This window comes from Xenopus laevis, chromosome 1L (assembly GCF_017654675.1).
Source record: "Xenopus laevis strain J_2021 chromosome 1L, Xenopus_laevis_v10.1, whole genome shotgun sequence".
Classification (NCBI taxonomy): domain Eukaryota; kingdom Metazoa; phylum Chordata; class Amphibia; order Anura; family Pipidae; genus Xenopus; species Xenopus laevis.
In genome coordinates, this window is record NC_054371.1 from 18,755,693 (window position 1) to 18,780,779 (window position 25,087).

The 25,087-nt window shown below is 40.0% G+C and overlaps 2 protein-coding genes across 3 annotated transcripts in view; both read left to right on the plus strand.

Moving 5' to 3' along the window:
• rnf103.L (ring finger protein 103 L homeolog) overlaps positions 1–24,847 on the plus strand; it is a 35,673-nt gene extending 10,826 nt beyond the window's left edge. The window contains exons 3-7 of one of the 2 annotated variants that reach the window (XM_041571981.1): positions 14,852–14,912; positions 17,173–17,352; positions 18,761–18,882; positions 19,507–19,621; positions 24,587–24,847. In XM_041571981.1, coding sequence (XP_041427915.1) covers positions 14,852–14,912; positions 17,173–17,352; positions 18,761–18,882; positions 19,507–19,621; positions 24,587–24,726 — 618 coding nt within the window. In that variant the 3' untranslated portion in view covers positions 24,727–24,847. 2 annotated transcript variants of the gene reach the window in all.
• LOC121402011 (charged multivesicular body protein 3-like) lies at positions 12,775–24,847 on the plus strand. The gene is made up of 6 exons (XM_041587490.1): positions 12,775–12,931; positions 14,852–14,912; positions 17,173–17,352; positions 18,761–18,882; positions 19,507–19,621; positions 24,587–24,847. Exons 1-6 carry the CDS (start codon positions 12,887–12,889, stop codon positions 24,724–24,726), a joined length of 663 nt encoding a protein of 220 aa, XP_041443424.1. The 5' UTR covers positions 12,775–12,886; the 3' UTR covers positions 24,727–24,847.
• Positions 24,848–25,087: the final 240 nt, after the last annotated feature.

Below are 25,087 nucleotides of genomic sequence, written 5' to 3' on the forward strand. Positions count from 1 at the left end.
CAAGTGGAAGCTGTAACCGTGCAATGAAGTGCACTAAAAGCATATTTACAGTCAACAAATGTGATTTTTTTTAAAAAAAAAATTCGTATAACTATTGATATTTTTATTTAAACATATGTATAATTTTTCTTATGAAGCAGGAGCAGGTTGTGAGATTTTCATTAGGCACTAAATGGAGCATCTGTGGGAGAAAGGCAGTGGGATTGTGAACGTGGGGCTGCATTTATTACAGGGGTCTTGCACTTCAGAACTCTCTGGTGCTTACGCTGGTGGCGTTTTCTTTACTGCTCCAGGGGCAGACACAAGTACAAGTTACAGGTATATGCTGGCACCTCCCACTCAGTGATTCTATATACTTAATTAAAAAAAGAAGCCGAATATAGTACTATAGCACGTAAATTTGTGCTATAGGATCCCTTATGCAGAAAGCTCAGAATTTCAGGAAGGCAATCTTAATTAAATAATTCAAATTTGTGAAAATTCTTTCCTTTTTCTCTGTAATAATAAACCAGTACCTTGTACAGGTATGGGATACATTATCCGGAAACTCTTATCCAGAAAGCTCTACATTACTGAAAGGCCGTCTCCCATAGACTCCATTTTATCCAAATAATCCAATTTTTTCTCTGTAATAATAAAGCAGTAACTTGTACAGGTATGGCGTCTGTTATCTGGAAATCCATTATCTAGAAAGCTCCAAATTATGGAATGGTCGTCTCCCATGGACTCCATTATAATGAAATATTCAAAAAATTTTAAAAATAATTCTTGTTTCTCTATAATAATAAAACAGTAACTTGTACTTGATCCCAACTAAGATATAATTAATCCTTATTGGAGGCAAAACCAGCCTATTGGGTTTATTTAATGTTTATATGATTTTCTAGTAGACTCAAGGTATGGAGATCCGAATTCTGGAAAGAAACGTTATCCGGTAAACTCCAGGTCCAGATCAGTCTGGATAACAGGTCCCATACCTGTACTTGGTCCAAATATAGACATAATTAATCCTTATTGGAAGCAAAACCAGCCTATTAGGTTTATTTAATGTTTAAATTATTTTCTAATAGACTTAAGGTATGAAGATCCAAATTATAGAAAGATATGTTATCCGGAAAACCCCAGGTCCCAAGCATTCTGGATGTCCGGTCCCATACCTGTACTTGATCCCAACTAAGATATAATTAATCCTTGTTGGAGGCAAAACAATCCTATTGGGTTTATTTAATGTTTAAATGATTTTGAACAGATTAAGGGATGGTTATTCTCCTGATTCAACCTGATATTTTATAACACATTTATGGAAATCGTTATAATTGCAGCATTGCTGGACATGGGTCTTGCGCATTTTTGTATTAGAAGCCACAAGCTATGGGTCTTGTACAATATATAAGAAGCCAGTGCACTCACATCCCTCTAATTTGTATCTCATGTATCTTTGCTCCCAGGTACTGCAGAAAGAGAGGGTGGATGAGATCAACGCTTATCATATCCGTGCCTCAGACCAGCACTTCTAAAGGCAAAGTGATGCTGAAGGAGTACAGTGGGCGCAAGATAGAAACCGAGCACATTTTCAAGTGGATAACCGCACACGCTGCCTCGCGGATTAAAACCATATACAATTCTGAGCACCTGAAAGACGAATGGAACAACAGCGACCAATACGGGGTCAAGCTTTACCTTTTCGCCGACCTCGATCAGCCTCCAGCTTTTTTCTCTGCGCTCAGCGTTAAGTTTACAGGGAGGGTCGAGTTCATATTTGTTAATGTTGGCGACTGGGATAACACAAGTTGCATGGCGGAAATTGGCGTCTTCACGAACCCTTCTTATGTTTTGAAAACCCCAGAGGGAATTTACAAGTATGGAAATAATACCGGGGAATATATATCCCTGAGAGCCATGGATGCGTTTTTACGTTCACTGCAGCCGGAAGTGAACGACTTGTTTGTGTTGAGCTTAGTTTTAGTTAATCTCATGGCATGGATGGACTTGTTCATCACACAAGGGGCCACCATCAAACGATTTGTTGTCCTAATAAGCACTTTAGGGACGTACAACTCCCTGCTGATCATCTCTTGGTTGCCTGTACTGGGATTTCTGCAACTTCCTTATCTTGACAGTTTCTATGATTATAGTTTAAAGCTTCTTCGCTACTCTAATTCAACCACCCTGGCCTCGTGGGTCAGGGCCGATTGGATGTTCTACTCCTCGCACCCTGCGCTGTTTCTCGGTACTTACCTTGGTCACGGGCTGCTCATCGATTACTTTGAGAAGAAAAGGCGACGTAACAGCAATGCAGAAGAAGTGAATGCCAACAATCTGGAGTGGTTGTCCAGCCTTTGGGACTGGTATAGCAGCTACCTGTTCCACCCCATCGCTTCGATCAACCATTTTCCCATGGACTCCGATTGGGATGAAGACCCAGACCTGTTTCTCGAGAGGTTAGCGTTTCCCGATTTATGGCTTCGTCCTCTGATCCCAACAGATTACATAAAAAATCTACCAACATGGCAGTTCCAATGTCATTCAGATGAAGAAACCTCAGAAGGATCCCAGGAGAGCGACTGCGACTCGGAACTGGAAAACAATGGTGATAAACACTTATGTGAACAGGATGCTCCTGCCACGTTCCACCAGGCAGATTCTGCAGTAGAATGCGCCGATCACAGTTGCTCGTGTGCCTGTAACACACCAAAATCCAGCCCAAATGGTAGCAAAACCAGGTTGTCCTATGGATCCAGATGCACTAAGAACTACATGGAGCCTAACTGGGCCACGTGGCCTGGGAACATGTTGCATTGCACAGAGTGTGTTGTTTGCTTAGAGAATTTTGAAAATCGCTCTTTGCTTATGGGTTTGCCCTGCGGTCACGTATTTCATCAAAATTGCATTGTGATGTGGCTGGCTGGAGGGAGACACTGCTGCCCAGTTTGCCGCTGGGCATCCTATAAAAAGAAACATTTTGCACGTCCTCAGTCTTCTACCAGTGAAACCCCTTCCTAGCACCATATGTGACCGCCCGTGCGCTTCCTTTGGTTGTAGCTGCTTCCGTATCAGTTAGAAACGTCATCAAATCGGCGTTTTAGTAAAGTGGCCATATGCACATTGCATCTGTTGAGAGAATCCATGTCGTCGCCTTGTGTGTTACGTGTCGTTGCCTGTGTAAGCAGAAAAAAAAACATTTTTGGGTTTCCATTTTGAGTCTATTGCTATTCGAGTGTATATTTCTCAGATCGGTTACTTCTAAATAAGAATTTCGTTCACATTTTCAAATGTTAATTTTTAACACCTAAACTTTAGATATACTGTAGACCTTACAGTATTCTGAGACGTGTGGGAAGGTACGTTTGTTTAATTGGACTGAAACCTATATGAAGGAATTAATGCAAATGATAGTTGTTCAGTTTGTTTTTATTGTTATTTTCTAATGGGCCTTCTGCTAAATGTGCAAAAAAAAAAAAAAAAATACCCTTCTACTACTATCCCCCTTCCCAATCAAAGATTCTTCTCAAATTACAATCCTTGCTTATTGGGTGTATCCTTTATCCAGCTCTATGGGAATGCACCTCTAGAAGTTCAAGTGTCCTACATGTTTTGCCCTGGCCCCTCTACTACTCTGTACACATATAATATGGCACACATGTACTGACACCCAATATATCATGTATTATTTGCCATTAATGGGGACCTGGGACTAACCAGATTAAATTGGTAGGATTAGAGGGCCATATCCAAATATAAACATAAGGATGTTGTTCCCCTTGTACACAGATATTGTTACACATTGCCCCGTTTAAGGACAAATCTAGTATAGAAGTGTTGTCTAACTGTGACTTACCACACCTTCCTTTTGTACCACCTGATTCAGTGCTAATCGATACTCCAGAAAAAGAATAAAAATATGCACCAATCTCATTCAAGATGACCTTTCATGTCTGCTCTGATAGGATCAGCACATTTGGAAAGCTGCAGTTTGTTTGTATTCAAAACTACAGGAACGAAGCCAAGTTCTTTTCCTAAACAGAACAGCTCAAGTTCATTGGAGCATTCCGTTTGTGCTTTATGATTATGTATTTACCTTCTCATTTCTTTAGGGCTGGAGCAAAATTCAGATGTTAAATATTTCCCTCAGCCTGCAACTGTAGGGTGGCCATACATAGGCCAACTATGAGGCTTTTTAAACAATGGGCCCGCAGACTAAATGCTCATATGTAGCCTAGATTTTCTATCCAAGCCCAAAAGCCTGAATGAGTGGATTTGAAAGGAACTGGGAAAGAACCGTGTCCCTTTCACTTCCAAAGCAATCCCTTCTGCCATCTGAGGTGCAGAGCCTGCCCCCCTACTTCTCCCAAACCCAATAGCTGTCCTTTTTGCTTGTGTTCTTAGGGTTTCAGGAATCTCTAGTGAAGGGATGGTTGCTGAGCTCTCCTACACTAGAGGAACCAAAGGGGGAGTTTGCTGTGTAGGAACAGAGGTGACTGCATGTTAGCCCTCCACCTCCCCAGCAAGACTTCTATGTATGCGGAGGTTCTTGCCTCACCCCATGACAATAACAGCCCTGAGACGTAGAACGGGGGTCCCCCAACCTTTTTGTAATGTGAGCCATATTCAAATGTAAAAAGAGTTGGGGAGCAACACCAGTCCCTGGGTGCCAAAAAAAGAGCTGTGATTGCCTATTTAGTAGCCCCTATGTGGAATGACAGCCTACAGGAGGTTCTGTTTGGCAGTACACTTGGTTTATATGCAACCAAAACTTGCCTGGAATTCAAAAATAAGCACCTGCTTTGAGGCCAATGGGAGCAACATCCAAGGGGTCGGTGAACAACTTGTTCCTCATGAGCCACTGGTTGGGGATCGTTAAAGTAGAAGCTTCAGCCTGGCAGTGTTCCCGACACGGAGACGTTATTTTTCTCCCTGCCAAAAATAAATAAAAAGAAAAGGAGGGGGAAGCATTATTAAAGTGCAGCCAAATGAAACATTTACAATTGTCAAGTGTAGGTTGCACTGCCCCAGAGTAACACATTGATCAGTTCCATGGACAATGGCAACAGAATAAAAAGAGCACACTACTGTATTTCCTCCTATTATCAGCTGTTCATGCTCCTTTCTAAGCAATGTTTATGGGGTTGGTGTGGGTGTTTCACCTTGTCCACATAGTTGGCTGTTCTCAAGTTGTATCAATATTGAGCTGTATGTTCGTTCCAAGCACTCCTATCCAGATATATGCAGCATCATTAATAGACTCTATGCACATAGCTAAAATAGAAACAACTGCGCTCACCCAGGACTCCCTTACATAAACATACCTATGTCTAACTGAGGCTTTCTTTGAATTTTAATAAGCTGTCAACGCTTCCCATAGAGTAGCATGAGACTTGCTCTGTCTATGGTAAACACTGGTAGTGAGATCACTTAGAATCTCATACTTCTTTATGGGAAGCAGTGCCAATGCATTAAGGGTATTCTAATTGTCACAGTCTAAAGGCACAGCAGAGGCTCCAACACCACTTTTGCCGTAGCTCTAACACCTCCATAGGAAATAAGGGCTTGGAAATAAACCAGTTATACTCCCAACACCTTGATATTTCCGTTAGACGAAGGATAAATAAAAACAAAAGTATAGAGAACCTTTTAACCCTTTATCTCCCACAGTTCCAACACTGTTGATTCAGCATTTCCAGGTGGCCTTTTGATCTATGTTGTGCCACGTGCTTAGTGCCAGATTGAAAGGCGTCGTCATGCAAAGGAATAAAGTATTTTCCTAATTATAGTATGCATTTCACTGGAATTTGCTTTCAGCTAAAAACTCAACTGAAACTAAAGCAAAAGGAACAGTAACATCAAAAAATTAAATTGTTTAAAGCTGGCCATAGACGCAAAGATCCAATCGTACGAATCCTCGGTATCCCGACATTTTTCTTCCCATGGAGATCGGTTGTTTGGACGATCGGACAGGTTAAAAGATTTCTGTCGGCTGCCGATAATATCTGCCTGTATTTCTGATCGTACGATTTTCAATGGGAGACTGTCATTAGCTTTTGTCAGACATAACTTTAGTACGATTGCTGTCAGGGGCAGAACATCGGCTGATCTGTTCTTTTACTACTTTATTTAAACTGACAGGTCGGGTGATGGGGAAGTCCGATCATTCGAGGATTCAAACGATCGGATCTTTGCGTCTATGGCCAGCATAAGTCTTACAAATATAATGCAGTGTTGCCCTGCACTGGTAAAACTGGTGTATTTGCTTCAGAAACACTACTATTGTTTATATAAATAAGCTGCTGTGTAGCAATGGGGGCAGCCATTTAAATCTGAAAAGGCTCAGGTTACACACATGTAGAACATAATGGTGTTATCTGTTATCCACTATTTAACCTGTGCCATATAGACTTTTATCAATTTCTGCCATGGCTACACAGCAGCTTGTTTATATAAACTATAGTAGTACTTATCTGTTATCTACTGTGTATCCTGTGCTTGAATGGCTGCCACCATGGCTACACAGCAGCTTGTTTATATAAACTATAGTAGTACTTATCTGTTATCTACTGTGTATCCTGTGCTTGAATGGCTGCCCCCATGGCTACACAGCAGCTTGTTTATATAAACTATAGTAGTACTTATCTGTTATCTACTGTGTATCCTGTGCTTGAATGGCTGCCCCCATGGCTACACAGCAGCTTGTTTATATAAACTATAGTAGTACTTATCTGTTATCTACTGTGTATCCTGTGATTGAATGGCTGCCCCCATAGCTACACAGCAGCTTGTTTATATAAACTATAGTAGTACTTATCTGTTATCTACTGTGTATCCTGTGATTGAATGGCTGCCCCCATTGCTACACAGCAGCTTGTTTATATGAACTATAGTAGTGTTTCTGAAGCAAACACACCAGTTGTACCAGTGCAGGGCAACACTGCATTATATTTTTATTGCTTTAAAACACTTTCATTATTTGGTGTTGCTGTTCCTAAGAAGATTTATCCTTAGCTATATTTTCTAACTGAATGCATCACTCTGTACAAGCCATAACCCAGATCCCAAATAACAGGAAACCTCATCGATGTGATTGTGAATAAACAATACCCGGTGTTCCTATTGTTTCCATTAACTCTGTGTCAGCAGCGAGGACGAAACATTAAAATATCTTCTATAACATTTCATATGTATATTTGTGTTCAATCATTTTTAATTTAAAGCGATTTAATGTAAACACAATTTAGATTTTTGACTAAACTTTTTACTACAGTTTATATTTTAACAAACCACAGTAGAAAGTGGCACTTACCAACAGTACCGCGTTTAGGGAACGTCTTCACATGCCGTTGTGTTGGGTCTTTTACTTTTTTTTTTCTCCTTTCTACCAATCCATGAGTTTTTGCAATGTGAAATGTAATTAAATAAAAAGAGATCTGCTGTATAGTTTATTGCCGTAGAGTCTTTCTTCCACCATTCGCATAATGTGAATCATATTGCAATGCTGCGTCCCCAGTAGTCCCTGAACTGGCCACACAGCCCCACGGCATGATGGGACCTCCACCAAATGTGACAGTAGGTAGCAGGTGTTTTTCTTGGAATGGGGTGTTCTTCTTCCGCCATGCAAAGCGCTTTTTGTTATGATCAAACAATTAAATTTTTGTCTCATCAGTCCAAACAGTTTGTTCCAAAATGACTGTGACTTGTCTAAATGAGCTTTTGCATACAACAAGCGACTGTGTTTGTGGCGAGTGCAGAAACGGCTTATTTTCTCATCACCCTGCCATACAGATGTTCTTTGTGCAAATTGAGCTGAGTTGTAGAACGATGTACAGATACACCATCTGCAGCAAGATGTTCTTGCAGGTCTTTGGAGGTGATCTTTGGGTTGTCTGTAACCATTCTCACAATCCTTCGCATATGCCGCTCCTGTATTTTTCTTGGCCTGCCAGACCTGGGTTTTACAGCAACTGTGCCTGTGACCTTCCATTTCCCGATTACATTCCTTACAGTTGAAACTGACAGTTTAAACCTCTGACATTTCTATTCTATGTGTACTGTATATTGTGAGTGGGTCCCTAAGCTCAGTAAGTGACAGCAGCACAGAGCATGTGCAGTGAATCAGCAGAAAAGAAGATGGGGAGCTACTGGGGCATCTTTGGAGACACAGATCTTTACTGCTAAAGGGCTGTGTTGCCTTGGGCTGGTACAGAAGCACAAAACATAATGTACAACATTTCAAGCCATTTCTTTATTTAAGCTTTAGTTGTCCTTTAAAGGTGAGCCATCCCTTTAAGAGTAGTCTCTTCTAAAACTATGCATGGAATGAATAAGTCCTATGAGTCCTTCCGAATTTATCTACTTTCTTGTGTTATGAGCTGCACCCAGGCCAACTCTAACCAGTATATGTGAGTACCTACATGTACTTTGTTTATACAGATACAGTGGAGGCTTGTGTGGTGTACTATGCGGCAGTGGGTAGTAGAGAGAGATATGGATACAGTGTAGGACTATGTGATGCATTATAGTGCTAATGACACTAGTGGGTATATGGATTCAGTGTAGGACAGTGTCATATACTATAATGCAATTAGAATTAAAGTACAGTTGGCACACAGGAGTAGGATAGTGTGTTTCACTATAAGACTGTGTGTTATTGAGAGGCTGTGTGGGTGCTCCAGGCTGTTTTCTGAGCAATGTACTTGGGGAATTCAAGTGTTGGGGAGAGGCAGGAAAGCAATTAGCAGACTGGACAGAGGACAAAATGAAGATGGAGTAAAATGTGAAAGAGTAGAGATGCCTGTAAACAAAAAATGGGGAGAATTAGGGAAGATCTTGTTTAGTGATTCACTAAATCCCTCATTTTTGGATCCAGGCATATACCAAATCCTACGCAATAATTTATGGGAGCACTTACCAGCAAGGATTAGTCTGTCTGTGCTAAATGTGGGCTGCGATCCCCAACAGTTGCCTTCCATACAGTATACTTGAATAATGCAGCACCAAAGAGGACAGCCGTTGAATAAAAATCACACTTTATTTCTAAGCATTAAAAACATCTCTGCATACAGGACATTTGGCCAAATTAATGTTTGGAAATAAAGTGTGATTTTTATTCAACGGATGTCCTCTTCAGTGCTCCGTGATACCAAATCCTCCAGTGCATCATATTTAGACAAATACTTCTTTACTGTATGAGCCAGAGCTTTAAAGTCACATGACAAGGGTTCTGCCAAATCTGAACAATGGAACATTTTCTGGGATTTTGGATTTGGTACAACTCTAACAGGGTTTATAGCCCTTGCCTCTCAGGATGACAATTTAAGCCTTCAATCAGGCCCGGACTGGCAATCTGTGGGTTCTGGCAAATGCCAGAGGGGCTGCTATAAAGTGCCATAGAAAGTCACTATTTAGTGGGCTGGTGGGGGCTGTTTGGGCCTCTGTGTACCTGAAATGCCAGGGCCTATTTTAATTCTCAGTCCGGACCTGCCTTCAATATAGGTGCCCCCCAGAGATGGGAGAAATAAAATTTATTTCTAGAAGTAAATCAAACTGGCAAAACCCCAATAGCAAAAGTTATTCAGTTATTGCATGATACCTTATGAAAAAAGGCTGAACTTTTTATCCACCTGCAACACCCCTTCTAGTGAAGAATCACAGTAGCACAAAGACCTGCAAACACACAAAAACGTGACACATTACCACATTCTATAATAAGCTAAGCACAGAGGTCATATGTGAAGTGCATTCCCTTATGGTTCCCTGCCAGGGGCCACAATGGGTATATTCAAATTTGACTTGTGTTTCTGCAATTAACTTAAATTCAAATATTATTATACTAAGTATGTGCCTTATTGGTAGCGAATGCTGCATGCAGTGACCTAACTGAAATTTACTGGCTCCACAGCAAGATCTGGTTAGGTGAATGTTAGGTCACTACTGGGCCCTGGGTCTACTGGCCCTATTGTTATTGCCCTGGCCACCAGTCTGCTTTGCTAAAACTACATAAAATGCACAGTATATATTCCAATAGTCAGAACCTCAGTGGACCCCGCACTACACACAAGCTGCACATGGCTTCAGTAAATTTACACAGCACAATATTTTCGTATGTACAGCCATTTAAAAGACTTGAGCAAACTCATTGGGTTTATTGTCTCCTTTATGGACCAGCATTTGATCACAAAAAATTCACGTATAACAAGGTCCCAGGCATTTCATATTCAAAGCACCCTACTTTTGTTACTTTAACCGATGAGGAATTTTGGTGGTTATATTGGGATTTGTTTGCCCTGTTCAGTCTATCTCACAAGTTCCTCCTAAACACTGATTTTGCAGAGGTTTGTCACTGAAAGAGAATAAAATTCTGTGTATGCAGATTCTCCATGAATCCCCACTGACTTGGATGGATTTTGTTCTCAAGCTAGCCTTGGTCACCACTACCCTGGCCTTGAGGGCCACCTGTTTGGCTGCAAGAGTAGTTCTTTGTTTTGCTGTGCTGTGAAGAGATTTCGCTTGCTGGTAACTCCCTTTTTTATAAGTGTATAAAAGCCCTGTGATCTCTTTCTTCAGGGTTCTGTCTCTTTGTGAGTGCAAAATCCACAGAGCTTGTGTCAAATACACTTTGTCGGCTCAAGTAGGCTCAGGTTCTTGAAATTCCATGACAGCGCCTTTTGTGGAAAAAATACCAGCCTGCCTATATTTCTATTTTGTTCCTCATCGAGTATAAGTTTTGCTGGCTAAGCAAATAAAATACATGCCTGGTTGCCACTACTACTAGTGGCATTGGGCCCTACTGACTGAAGGAAGTCTTTGGTTTTCAGTCTGGGAATTGGGGGGGGGAAGCATTAGTACAGGTATGTGCAGCCCGTAACTTTCCAGCTGTACTACAATTCCTAGTCCCACACCTCAAACTGCCTAGTTGTTTTTATATATATATATATATATATATATATATATAGATATATATATATATATATATATAGATATATATATATATATATATATATATATATATATATATATATATATATATATATATACAGTATACATATATATATATATAAAAGAACCATGAATACTCTGAAAATTATAGCCTTCTTATTGGTGCTTAGTGATTTCATTTCTGTCACATGACTCATTCATCATTAATTCATCATCATCGTCTTTATTTATATAGTGCCGACAAGATACGCAGTGCTTTACTCTAGTTTATAACAAACAGGGAATAAATGGTAAATAACAAACAAGGGTTTACAGAGTATAATAGGATTAGAGGGCCCTATACGTGTGAGTTTACAAACTAAAGGGTAGGGAAAATCGAGACATGCGGAGCGCAGCGAGGGTACAAGATTTTATAAATAAATACTTTAGCAGCGCTACTCATTTTTGCTCTCTCATGATGTTCGTGCTGCCAGTAATGAACTGTTTAGTAATGATCGCTACATCATTAGTGGGGGTCAAGGGTTTTTTTCGCACATGCGCAAGAGGCAGAGGAAGCGTCAGTTACTTTACAAAGATGGCGGATGAGTGACTGCAGATGCGAGCAGAACAGGAACACGGATTTTATGCAATAGGCTAGGCATTGATGAGTTACAGCTATAGCGATTTAGGAGATATTGAGCAGTACATTAGAGGGAGATAGGTTATGATTTATACCATTCCTTCTCATTTAAATAGGTGGGTAAGTGCAGGAGAGAGTGCATCAGAGATTGGATAAAGGAGGCGAGAGGGTATGGGGTCAGGGAGCAGGTTGTGGGTTTTGAGCAGGCTAGAAATTTGTTAACTGTTTCCAGTGTTGTGGGGCTGAAGGAGTGCAGGAATGTGGGTGGAGTGAACGTTGGTCTGAAGAATAATGTACCGCCTGTTGTAAAATATATTAGATATCAGAAGTCACCTCGGAGTTCTATGACATACATAGTTACAAATAGTCACATAGTTAAGTTGGGTTGAAAAAAGACCAAAGTCCATCAAGTTCAACCCCTCCAAATGAAACCCAGCTTTCACACACTCACCCCTCCAAACACTCTGACACCCAAATCCTGCATGATAGCTTTTGAGAAAGTGGCTCAAAGAGTCCACGAAACGCGTCAAGCGTGCTTTGGGATTCATGTCCTGCTCGTCTTTTAATGAAGAATCAATAAAATATGGATTTTAATGACAGCTGGTGCTCCGTGTTCAATATTTTCACCTGCATGAAGACAGAATGAAGAGAAACAGATGCTGAGAGACAAATAGTGAAGATAAAGTATGATGATGGCTTGCTTACATTAAATTATAATTTTTGCGATAGTTTCCCTTTACCAGTACATGCCTCCTTTAATACCTTGGAATAAAAAATAAACAAATAACGAATGTACATTGCAAAAGTGCTTAGAACAGCCCCCTCGTCAGTTTTACATTCACTTATTTTTAAGGTTTACTTATCCTTTAATAAACAAGATGAAGAGCAAAGGACCAAGGCCAGAGCCCTTCAATGTCGAGGTTTGGCCATGGAACACCCAGCTGACTTATTATAGAAGTCAATTTTCAATAGGGGGGTTCATTTTGCCTCAGATTTTCTCTTCAGCTCTGTCTGTGTGAGAAATTATAGGGAACATTAGCTGCTTGACAGGGCCTTGGCTTTGCTACAGGTGTGTCTGAGAGACAGGGAATCAGGCTACTGCTGGATATAAACAGCAACAACTTTCGTGTAATGTATGTGAATGAAACCACCTCCATTCAAGTTCTATATCAGGAAGTAACCATCGTAAGTACGGGCGGAAGTAGCGCTCTTGCAAAGCTACGCCATGACGCTCGCATTTTCGGTGACGTCAAAGGGCTGGCGGAAGTAAGGGGAGTTCTGGCACAGGAAGTGGTGGGGAAGTTTCAGGGAAGCTGTTTGGGTTGTTGACACTGAGTGAAAATGGGTCTGTTCGGCAAAACGCAGGAGAGGCCGCCCAAGGACCTGGTGAGTGAGTTGGCAAATAGCTGGGGATGTGCGAGTGAGCGCTGGGGTCCGTATAAATACAGCAGCGATTAAAGGGGAACTCCACCCAAACACTGCTTGCTGATCAATGAGAGAAATTGCAACTTTCTGCTCTGTATCAACTAATCACCCTCGTTGGTTTTATAGTCATTCCTAAATGCCATGGCTTTTGTTTGTCTTTGTTTCTCTTATTCTGACTCCAGAAACAATGTAGCAGAAGCCAGTAGTCCTGCAGGTGTGTGAGCTGCCTTCTGCTTGGTGCTTTCAGGAGTCAGAGCCAGCAGTGCAGCAATGTGTAAACCACTAGTCACGCGCTGCTTTACATACTATTGAAAATGTCTAATGAATGTATATTGGAAAAGTAGCTTTTAATTATGTTTTTGTTCATTCCTCTTTAACCCTGTGTGGTGCACATACTGCCTTCTATGTCCCTCAGTCTGCTCTCCTTGTATCACTGACACCCTTGCTTCCAATAATAACTTCTTTCCCCCATAGTTAACAGTGTACCCAATATCCATGGAAACGTCTTAGTTACCAGTGTAAGATTTTACTGTTTATGTTCTGCTATGAGTCTTAGGGTTTATCCTTTCCTTCACATAGGCAACTGTCATATGACAAAACTAGGGTTGCCACCTGGCCCGTATTTTACCTGCCTGGCCGGTAAAACTGAGGCTTGATGCCAATTTTATTAATAGGAAAAAATGGCAAGAATATAGGAATGCCGGTATTTTTTCCCATAAAAGGTGGCAACTCTACGACTAACCAATCCCCCCAATAGGCCTAGAAGCAATTCGCTTAATTAAAAACCATAGAAAGAGAAAAAAATGAAGGCCAATTGAAAAGTTGCTAAGACTTTGCCATTCTATAACATACTAAATGTTAGCTTAAAGGAGAACTAAACCCTAACAATGAATAGGGCTAAAAATTGCATATTTTATACACTGGACTTATTGCACGAGGCTAAAGTTTCAGCTTATCAATAGCAGCAATGATCCAGGACTTCAAACTTGTCACAGGGGGTCACCATCTTGGAAAGTGTCTGTGACACTCACATGCTCAGTGGGCTCTGATTGGCTGTTGAGAAGCTAAGCTTAGGGCTCGTCACTAATTATCCAGCAGAAAATGAGCTTCCCCTGTAATATAAGCTGATGCTACAGGTTTGCTGATTATTAAATTCTGATGCTAATTGCACTGGTTTCTGTGCTGCCATGTAGTAATTATGTGTATTAATTACTAATCAGCCTTATATTGTGACATTTCTATTCTATGGGTACTGTATATTGTGAGTGGGTCCCTAAGCTCAGTAAGTGACAGCAGCACAGAGCATGTGCAGTGAATCAGCAGAAAAGAAGATGGGGAGCTACTGGGGCATCTTTGGAGACACAGATCTTTAGGGCTGTGGTTGCCTTGGGCTGGTACAGAAGCACAAAACATAATGTACAACATTTCAAGCCATTTCTTTATTTAAGCTTTTGTTGTCCTTTAAAGGTGAACCATCCCTTTAAGAAATGGTTTGTTGTGAAATGCCACAACCCGGTGTAAATGCAGGTACCACAACTACATTGTCTGTCCAATGAGAAGACTTAATCCAAGATACGAGGCAAGGTTGCGCATTCACTAGGTACAAGGTTCCTCTATCCCCTCCTCAGATAGTTGTTTTGACTTTCCTCGCTATATATAACAATAAACAGTGTTGACAAGACTCTCTGCTGATTTAGTAGGAGGAATACTTGGCCCTCGCAGACATGCTATTCTATTTCTCGTTGTTATTCTAAAAGCCTTTCAGGACTGTCACTGTTCTAGAACCTTAGCAGCCCATTCTATCATTAGGGTCTGTGCCAACATCCATTCGTGCATTATGGGTAATGTGTTTTACTTGCTTTCTCTTCTATCCCTCACTAGGTCAATGAATGGTCACTTAAAATCCGGAAAGAAATGCGAGTGATTGACAGACAAATAAGAGGTGAGTTCAATATAAAGGAACAAGTCTTACTCTATGGCAATGTGATGTATAGTTTCTTGATGGAGACACTGAAAGGGTAAATATTGTGTTTGTTTATGGAAGGCAAACTTAGCACACTGACGCTGGCTACTCATTGGCTGACCCAGTTGTCAACTTATCGGGTCATGCATAGGGCTCTTGTGGTCCTGCCCAATTGATACCAGAAAAGTGACCAGATATTGATCGGATAGGCTTGAAAATTCCGTTGGGTGAGGACTGCATACGTGCATTGATGGGTCTCCATAGACTTCCATTTTGATCTGATCACTTACCTGGAGATCTAACAATTCGGCGGAGTTCTCATTGGCCCAAATATCCACTTTCCTGTGTGCTCAGTATTTACATTTATTGGGCACTTTATTCTGTGTGTATGAATTTAATATCACTGTTCTTTAGTTGCTTTTTATAAACATTATGCCACCCAAATAACAGGCCAAAATGTTTGTCTTGTCCTAAGACCTTTCTCAAGACCCTGCTGAAAGGTGTTCAGATGAGACTGATTGATATTAAAGTATTTATGAAGACATTTTAAAAAGTGAATTTCTTTTTTTATTATTGCAAAGGTTCCTGGGGTGCATCTCTCTATACAGAATTTATATATATATATATATATATATATATATATATATATATATATATATATATATATATATATATATATATATATATATATATATATATATATATATATATATATATATATACATACAAGTCTCATGGGTGTCCGCACTCTTTCCTCTTGGTTTGCTGAGGTGCACGTTCAAATGTTGTATTATATATATGATAAAGGATCAGCACACTCATTTGTAGATCAATCAAATGTGTTTTTATTCAACACAGCATTGTGTCCAACGTTTCGGTCCCACTTGGGGACCTTTATCAAGGATGCAGTGCTATACATTAGAAGTGTTTATATACCCTCCCCCACATGTGAAATTTGGCGCCTTGATGACGTCATCAGTCCATATACATGCACTTGGTTTCATCAAGGCGCCAAATTTCACATGTGGGGGAGGGTATATAAACACTTCTAATGTATAGCACTGCATCCTTGATAAAGGTCCCCAAGTGGGACCGAAACGTTGGACACAATGCTGTGTTGAATAAAAACACATTTGATTGATCTACAAATGAGTGTGCTGATCCTTTATCATATATATATATATATATATATATATATATATATATATATATATATCTGGAAACAGGCGAGCACACACAGGTCTTAATTGCAAAACAAAAGGTGTTTATTAAACAAAAAACTGACGTTTCGGCTAGCACTCTAGCCTTTCTCAAAGTGAGAAAGGCTAGAGTGCTAGCCGAAACGTCAGTTTTTTGTTTAATAAACACCTTTTGTTTTGCAATTAAGACCTGTGTGTGCTCGCCTGTTTCCAGATATACATTACTATTTTGCTGTTAGCACCCAGGCAACAAGACTTTTTAAACGAGCTGTGCTGGCTTTTTTTGCTCTTTATATATATATATATATATATATATATATATATATATATATATATATATATATATATATATATATATATATATATATATATATATATATATATATATATATATACGTATGTATGTGTATTTATGTATGTATATGAATACATCTCAGTCACAAGGTCAGGTAGGATTGGCAGAGCATATTGTGTCACACCTACGTCAGTGCAAATGACTTTCAATGACTAAAGATAAATGATAAAGTTGAGTTAATAATTTGTAAAATACATTCTACTGATTCCTACTCATTTCTTTAGCTCCTTTGCAGGTAGTCAGTGAGTAGTAGTAGTAGTAGTAGTAGTACAAACTTGGGATGCACCGAATCCAGGTTCAGTGTTCGGCCAGGATTCGGTAATTTTCAGCAGGACTCGGATTCGGCCAAAACATTATGCCTGGCCGAACTGAATCCAAATCCTTGAAATCATGTGACTTTTGATCATAAAACAAGGAAGTAAAAAAATTTTTCACTGCACACTCCATGAGCGACTCTTTTTTTCCCCCTCCCCTCGCTGATTTGCATATGCAAATTAGGGTTCGGTATTCACCCGAATCTTTCACGAAGGATTCGGGGGTTTGGCCGAATCCAAAATAGTGGATTTGGTGCATCCCTAGTACAAACTGGGTGTCATGCAGAGTTACAGACTAGCTCTGGGTGCCTTTGCTTTTGCCCAGGGCTTATTATCTGGGTGTTTCTCATTGCTGGCTGTGTTTGCTGCAGATATACAGAGGGAACAGGAGAAAGTCAAGAGGTCAATCAAAGAAACGGCCAAAAAAGGCAACAGGGAGGCCTGCATGATATTGGCCAAAGAGGTGGTGCAGTCCAAGAAAGCAGTCAACAAACTGTATGCCTCCAAGGCTCACATGAACTCTGTGCTGATGAGCATGAAGAACCAACTGGGTAAGGCTACACTCACCCCAAGTTATCTCACACTGGACTTTAACTGCTCTCATTGACATTTGCTTTATGTTCTAAGGAAAAACTAAGCCCCCTGAGGAAAAGCAAAAGTGACTTATTTCCCAAGGAAGCTAGCCTTAAGCCATATCATTTATCTCCAGGACCTTTAACTGAATTGTTCAGTGTAAAAATAAAAACTGGGTAAATAGATAGGCTGTGCAAATTAAAAAATGTTTCTAATATAGTTAGTTAGCCAAAAATGTAATGTATAAAGGCTGGAGTGACTGGATTTCTAACATAACAGAACACTACTACCTCTCTTGGTTTCCACTGATTGGTTACCAGGTAGTAACCAATCAGTGACTTGGGGGGGGGCACATGGGTCATAACTGTTGCATTTGAATCTGAGCTGAATGCTGAGGATCAGTTACAAACTCACTGAACAGTTATGTCCCATGTGGCCCCCCTTCACTGACTAACTCAGAGTTAGAGAGCTGAAAAGCAGTAAGTAGTGTTCTGTTATGTTAGACATCCAGTCACTTCAGCCTTTATACATTACATTTTTTGTCTATCTAACTTTATTAGAAACATTTTTTATTTTGCACAGCCTATTTACCCAGTTTTTATTTTCACACTGAACTGTTCCTTTAAAGGGATTCTGTCTTGATTACACTGTTTACACTGCAAATAATTCACTCTACAATATAAAATGTCATTCCTGAACCAGCAAGTGTATTTAGTTGTAATATTGGTGTGTAGGTGCATCTCAGGTCATTTTGCCTGGTCATGTGCTTTCAGAAAGAGCCAGCACTTTAGGATGGAACTGCTTTCTAACAGGCTGTTGTTTCTCCTACTCAATGTAACTGAATGTGTTGCAGTGAGACCTGGATTTTACTATTGAGTGTTGTTCTTAGATCTACCAGGCAGCTGTTATCTTGTGTTAGGGAGCTGCTATCTGTTTACCTTCCCATTGTTCTGTTGTTTGGCTGCTGGGGGGGGGGGGAGGGGGTGATATCACTCCAACTTTCAGTACAGCAGTAAAGAGTGACTGAAGTTTAAGGGCACAAATCACATGACTGGGGGCAGCTGGGAAACTGACAATATGTCTAGCCCCATGTCATATTTCAAAATTATATATAAAAAAATTTGCTCTTTTGAGAAATGGATTTCAGTGGAGAATTCCGCTGGAGCAGCACTATTAACTGATGCGTTTTGAATTTTTTTTCCCATGACAGTATACCTTTAAGTTGTCCATTATAACCATTTCCTAAAGGTGAGATTTTAGTGCCAAGAAGTGGTTACTGATCCCTTTTTCTCCTGCTGCATTGTAGTATTGATCTCCCTTATTGGAATGCACTACAGAGGAAGAGCACACAAAGTTATTCTTGCTCCGTGTGCTTTTTTTTTTTAGCTGTTCTCCGAGTCTCCGGATCGTTGCAGAAGAGCACAGAAGTCATGAAGGCCATGCAGAACCTGGTGAAAATACCAGAGATCCAGGCAACCATGAGAGAACTGTCCAAAGAAATGATGAAGGTGAGACAGTTTGGGGCACCACAGGGCATGTGTCTGTGAATAAAGGAATGTTGTATCTCTTAGTTGTCATTTTTCAGGCGTGTATTAAAGGGATGGTTCACCTTTAACTTAACTCTTAGTACGTTCTAGAATGGCCAATTCTAAGAAGCTTTTACATTGGGCTTCATTATTTATTTTTTACACGTTTTTAAATATGTGCCTTCTTCTGACTCATTCCAGCTTTCAAATGGGGGTCACTGACCCCATATAAAAAAAATGCTCTGTAAAGCTAAACATTTATTGTTATTTCTACTTTTGATTACTCATCTTTCTATTAAGGCCTCTCCTATTCATATTCCAGTCTTTTATTAAAATAATTGCATGGTTGCTATGGAAATTTGAACCCTAGCAACTAGCTGGCTGAAATTGCAAACTAGAGAGCTGCTGAATAAAAAGCTAAACCGTGCAAAATAATAAAAAATGGAAAGTAATGCATATTGTCTCAAACTATCACTCTCTACATCATACTTAAAGTTAATTTAAAGGTGAACAACCACTTTAAGGGTCAATGTGTAAAGCTTTACTGCATGATAATGAAGGAGGTGTAAAACCATTGCATTTCCATGATGTGAGCTGTTCCCTCAGGCAGGTATAATAGAAGAAATGCTGGAAGACACATTTGAAGGCATGGAAGACCAGGATGAGATGGAGGAACAGGCTGAGATGGAAATCGATAGGATCCTGTTTGAAATCACGGCAGGTAAGAGAGGCTTGGGGGCAAATTTACTAAAGGGCAAATTAACTAAAGGGCAAAGTTGCTAACGCTAGTGAAAATTCACCAGTGTGACGTCATTTCGTTACGTCGCTGATTTACTAACGGGTGCTGACGTAAATTCGCTAGGACCTACTCTGGCGCTTCTTCGCACCCTTACGCCAGGCGAAGTTGCGCTATTGCGAAGGGATGTAACTACACTAATTCACTAACTTGCGCATTTTACTGAACGTTACCTCTTGCGCCAGACTTGCCTTCGCCACCTCAGACCAGGTGAAGTGCAATAGCGTAGATAGGACTTGCTTCAAAAAAAGTTTAAATTTTTTCTAAGTCCCAAAAAACGCTGGCGTCTTTTACTTTTTTTAAGGGTGATAGGCTGAAAAAGATCGTACATTTTTTTGGGGGTACCCTTCGTCCCCCCTACATTTCCTAACATATGGCACCTAAACTATACAGTGGGCTCATGTGTAGGGCAATATAACAACTCTATTTTATTTTATTAAGCTTTCCCAGGCTTGTGTAATGTATTTGCTGCTACATATACGTCCATTGTACTTTAACTTGGTGCCGTATGCAAATTAGGCATCGCTAGCACAACTTCGCTTTGCTTGACGAATTAACGCTAGCGCAACTTCCCTACCTTTCGCCTCCCTGAGCGCAACTTTGGATTTTAGTGAATTAGCGGTGCCCTGGCGAAACTTCCCCTGGCGAAGTGCGGCAAAGGCGTTGCAAGCAAATTTTCGGCGCTTAGTGAATTTGCCCCTTGGGGTTTTCCTTAAAAAAATAAAATGATGCTGGGTGTAACTAATGTAACGTCTATATAATAAAGAGAGGGGAGAACAGGTTCCACTATAAACTACCATGGGGCATATTTAGCAAAGACTGAAAATATAGCCTGGCACAGCTCTCTGCACATTTGTGCAGGATTGATAAAAGGGTTGTTCACCTTTAAATGAACTTTTCGTATAATGCAGAGAGTGATATTCCGAGAAAATTTGCAATTCGTTTTCATTTTTTATTATTTGTGCTTTTTGAGTTCAGCAGCTCTCCAGTTTGCCATTTCAACAATCTGGTTGCTAGGGTCCAAATTACCCTAGCTACCATGCATTGATTTGAATAAGAGACTGGAATATGAATATGAGAGGGACTCAATAGAAAGATGAGTAATAAAAAGTAGCAATAACTATACTTGTAGCCTTACAGGGCATTTGTTTTTTTAGATGGGGTCAGTGACCCCAATTTGAAAGCTGCAAAGAGTCAGAAGGAGAAGGGAAATAATGCAAAAACTATATAACAAAAAAAAAATGTGAAAAGTTTTTTAGAATTGTCCATTCTATAACTATACTATACTATACTATACTATTAATTTAAAGGTGAACCACCCATTTAATTAAAGGACATGTAAAGCCTGCATTTTCCTACCATGAATATAAGTTGGGCATATCTCCCCCACCCAAATGGCATTATTTGTATTGTAAATACCCCCTCTGTTTGCCAGTGTTATTGCATTTACCTAAAACAAATAGAAGCTTTCACTCAGTGGCCATTTTCCCTCTGACACATCATCAATGCATTTATATCTGCCAACAGCGCATGTGCGATGTAAAGGTCATGCAATTGAAGAATGCAGGCGAACATGGGCAGAATTTACTATGATGACAATCACTGTTTGGATTGAACATTGTAATGGTTACTCTGAGCTCAGGAAAGGTGGTTAGGAGAAAAAAAATATAGGATCAGACAGCTGGAGTTTCTATGGGAACCAGCAATGCTATCTCTTCATTGGCTGTTAGACTGGAGTGTGTGTTTAGTAATCTGAGCTGAGAAGAACTGAGCATGCTCATGAGCCAACAGCCAAAGGGAATGGGGCTGAGTGGGTTAGAGGAGGAGAAGGAATTCTAAGTGATTAAGGAAATGCTGCAGCCTTACAATTAACATTTTAACAACCAGAGTGTCAGGTATTTAGAGAGAGAGAGGTTTCAAAGAGGCTTTTCACTGATTACATTTTTGCGTGGGGGGGGGGGTTTCATGTCCTTTAAGAGCAAATATATAACAAACTCAGCTTCAAGTATATGTTACACAGCTCTGCAGCATTAATCTGGCACACTTCCATTGCATGAGAGGCTGCCAAACGAGTGGATCTTTGTCCAGATTTCCCACCCGCATGATGGGCTAAACTGGGCTGGTGGGATCATTTGGGGGCCCCCTTGGCTGTTTGTCCATTCTCATGCTGTATGATTGAATTGAAATACAGTTATAAAGTGATAAAAGAAAATTGAGTGAAGGCTGCGCTGTTGCACAAATAGTCGGGTCGGGGAAAGCAGCACCAAAAAATAGTGGATCCACACTTCCACTGTGAGTAATAGAAGTCAGCAAGAGAGGTGCGCTATTAACCTTATAAATCCTTAAATACAGGCACCTAAAATGAAAAGAAACTACACATAGAGTAGTACGTTCGGCTCTTTCTAGAAATAACTTTGATGTTAGAACTACTCACAATCGTGATCCTCAAACAAGAGCGTGTAGAGTGTTCTTTTTTTAGCAGGGTATATACGATGTTGAAGCGTGCGATGTTTCTGAAGGAAAGAGACGCTACAGATGGTGAAGAATCGTTAGAGATCCGACTTAGACCCTGCGGGTCCTAAGGACTTACCGGACTGCCGTCAGAAGAGAGCGTTGGAAGACTCGCAAAGAGATCGCTCGATGCCGACGTGTTTCCCAGGCGCTGTTTGGACACCGTTCCCTGAGTTCAGGCAGCCTCGCTCACCCGCTGCGCGTCCGCAAACACTGCTGTTTCTCGTTCCACAGTCAGTCAGCTCGCCTCCGGTGCCGTGCAAAGGTTAAATAAGTGATTCGGAAGGGGATTAATTCTATAACAAACTTTTATTTCATTTAATACAAAGGCCCAACGCGTTTCATATCCTACGATACTTCCTCAGGGGCATCACGTGTGTAACATCACGTCCAAGATTATATAGGGTAGATCATTTCATTAGCCTAATTGGTAATTGGCTACAAGGTTTCGTTTCCACAATTAACACTTTCGTTTAAGAATACATCCATTATAATAAATTACATTAAAATAATTAATTTAAACATACTTAAATAGTAATAAAACATTATTAAGTTAAAAAGCACTTCAAATCAATTTCTATATTTAAACCTTTGGGAGCGAGTGTTTTAAGTTTATGTATCCAGTATGTTTCTTCTCTCGATATTATTTGTATAATATCACTTCCTCGCCAGTGATTTTTCTTTTGTACTATTCCCATGAATTTTAAAAGTGAGGGGTCTGAGTTGTGATGAGTTTTAAAATGGGCTGAGACACTATGTGTCAATAGTCCCTTTCTTATATTATTCATATGCTCCCTTATTCTGATCTTCAGAGTTCTATTTGTACGTCCAATATATTGGAGATTACAGGGACATTCTAATAAATAAATTACATTGTTGCTATTGCATGTTAACAGCGACTTAATAGTAAATTCTTCTTTTGTTACTTTTGAATCAAATGTTTTATAATTTCTATCATTGTTTGTACTTGTTTTACAGCCTTTACAGGTTCTGCATGTGAAAAATCCGTTTATTTTTTCTTTAGAGAAATGGTTACTTATTGATTTTTGATCTACAGGAGGTAGACAAGTGCTACCTCCTGTAGATCAAAAATCAATAAGTAACCATTTCTCTAAAGAAAAAATAAACGGATTTTTCACATGCAGAACCTGTAAAGGCTGTAAAACAAGTACAAACAATGATAGAAATTATAAAACATTTGATTCAAAAGTAACAAAAGAAGAATTTACTATTAAGTCGCTGTTAACATGCAATAGCAACAATGTAATTTATTTATTAGAATGTCCCTGTAATCTCCAATATATTGGACGTACAAATAGAACTCTGAAGATCAGAATAAGGGAGCATATGAATAATATAAGAAAGGGACTATTGACACATAGTGTCTCAGCCCATTTTAAAACTCATCACAACTCAGACCCCTCACTTTTAAAATTCATGGGAATAGTACAAAAGAAAAATCACTGGCGAGGAAGTGATATTATACAAATAATATCGAGAGAAGAAACATACTGGATACATAAACTTAAAACACTCGCTCCCAAAGGTTTAAATATAGAAATTGATTTGAAGTGCTTTTTAACTTAATAATGTTTTATTACTATTTAAGTATGTTTAAATTAATTATTTTAATGTAATTTATTATAATGGATGTATTCTTAAACGAAAGTGTTAATTGTGGAAACGAAACCTTGTAGCCAATTACCAATTAGGCTAATGAAATGATCTACCCTATATAATCTTGGACGTGATGTTACACACGTGATGCCCCTGAGGAAGTATCGTAGGATATGAAACGCGTTGGGCCTTTGTATTAAATGAAATAAAAGTTTGTTATAGAATTAATCCCCTTCCGAATCACTTATTTAACCTTTGCACGGCACCGGAGGCGAGCTGACTGACTGTGGAACGAGAAACAGCAGTGTTTGCGGACGCGCAGCGGGTGAGCGAGGCTGCCTGAACTCAGGGAACGGTGTCCAAACAGCGCCTGGGAAACACGTCGGCATCGAGCGATCTCTTTGCGAGTCTTCCAACGCTCTCTTCTGACGGCAGTCCGGTAAGTCCTTAGGACCCGCAGGGTCTAAGTCGGATCTCTAACGATTCTTCACCATCTGTAGCGTCTCTTTCCTTCAGAAACATCGCACGCTTCAACATCGTATATACCCTGCTAAAAAAAGAACACTCTACACGCTCTTGTTTGAGGATCACGATTGTGAGTAGTTCTAACATCAAAGTTATTTCTAGAAAGAGCCGAACGTACTACTCTATGTGTAGTTTCTTTTCATTTTAGGTGCCTGTATTTAAGGATTTATAAGGTTAATAGCGCACCTCTCTTGCTGACAGTTATAAAGTGATATCTGAGATCTCTCTCATTTTCAGGGGCGTTGGGGAAAGCTCCCAGCAAAGTCACCGATGCCTTACCGGAGCCTGAGATCACAGGGGCTATGGCTGCATCTGATGAAGAGGAAGAGGAGGACCTGGAGGCCATGCAGTCACGGCTAGCAGCTCTCAGGAGTTAAAGATATACTGTACATATTCTCATTCTTGGAGACGTCCCTGGTTTTTGACATGTTCACTTTCTTTTGTGAAAATATTTTGCTTTATATATATTTATATATATATTTATCTATATATCTCTCTTTACGGATGTGGCCTAACTTTCCTCCACTCATTTCCATCTCTCTGCCGGGGCCCTTCTGCTCTTCCTATTGGGAATGGCATGTTTTTGCACTGTGCTCCTCTCCCTGCTGCTTAAAGGAGAAGGAAAGCTATGGAAGCAGTTTATTGCCGATAGATTAGCCACAATAGTGCAAGCTATAACACTATATTTATTCTACAGAATGATTTACCATACCTGAGTAAACGGCTCTAGAAGCTCTT

Excerpts from the sequence above, each read along its gene's own strand:
- LOC121402011 (XM_041587490.1), top strand. The coding sequence starts at position 12,887 with ATGGGTCTGTTCGGCAAAACGCAGGAGAGGCCGCCCAAGGACCTG. Across the intron at positions 14,913-17,172 it reads GATTGACAGACAAATAAGAG|ATATACAGAGGGAACAGGAG; the intron begins GTGAGTTCAATA and ends TGTTTGCTGCAG. Across the intron at positions 19,622-24,586 it reads CCTGTTTGAAATCACGGCAG|GGGCGTTGGGGAAAGCTCCC; the intron begins GTAAGAGAGGCT and ends TCTCATTTTCAG.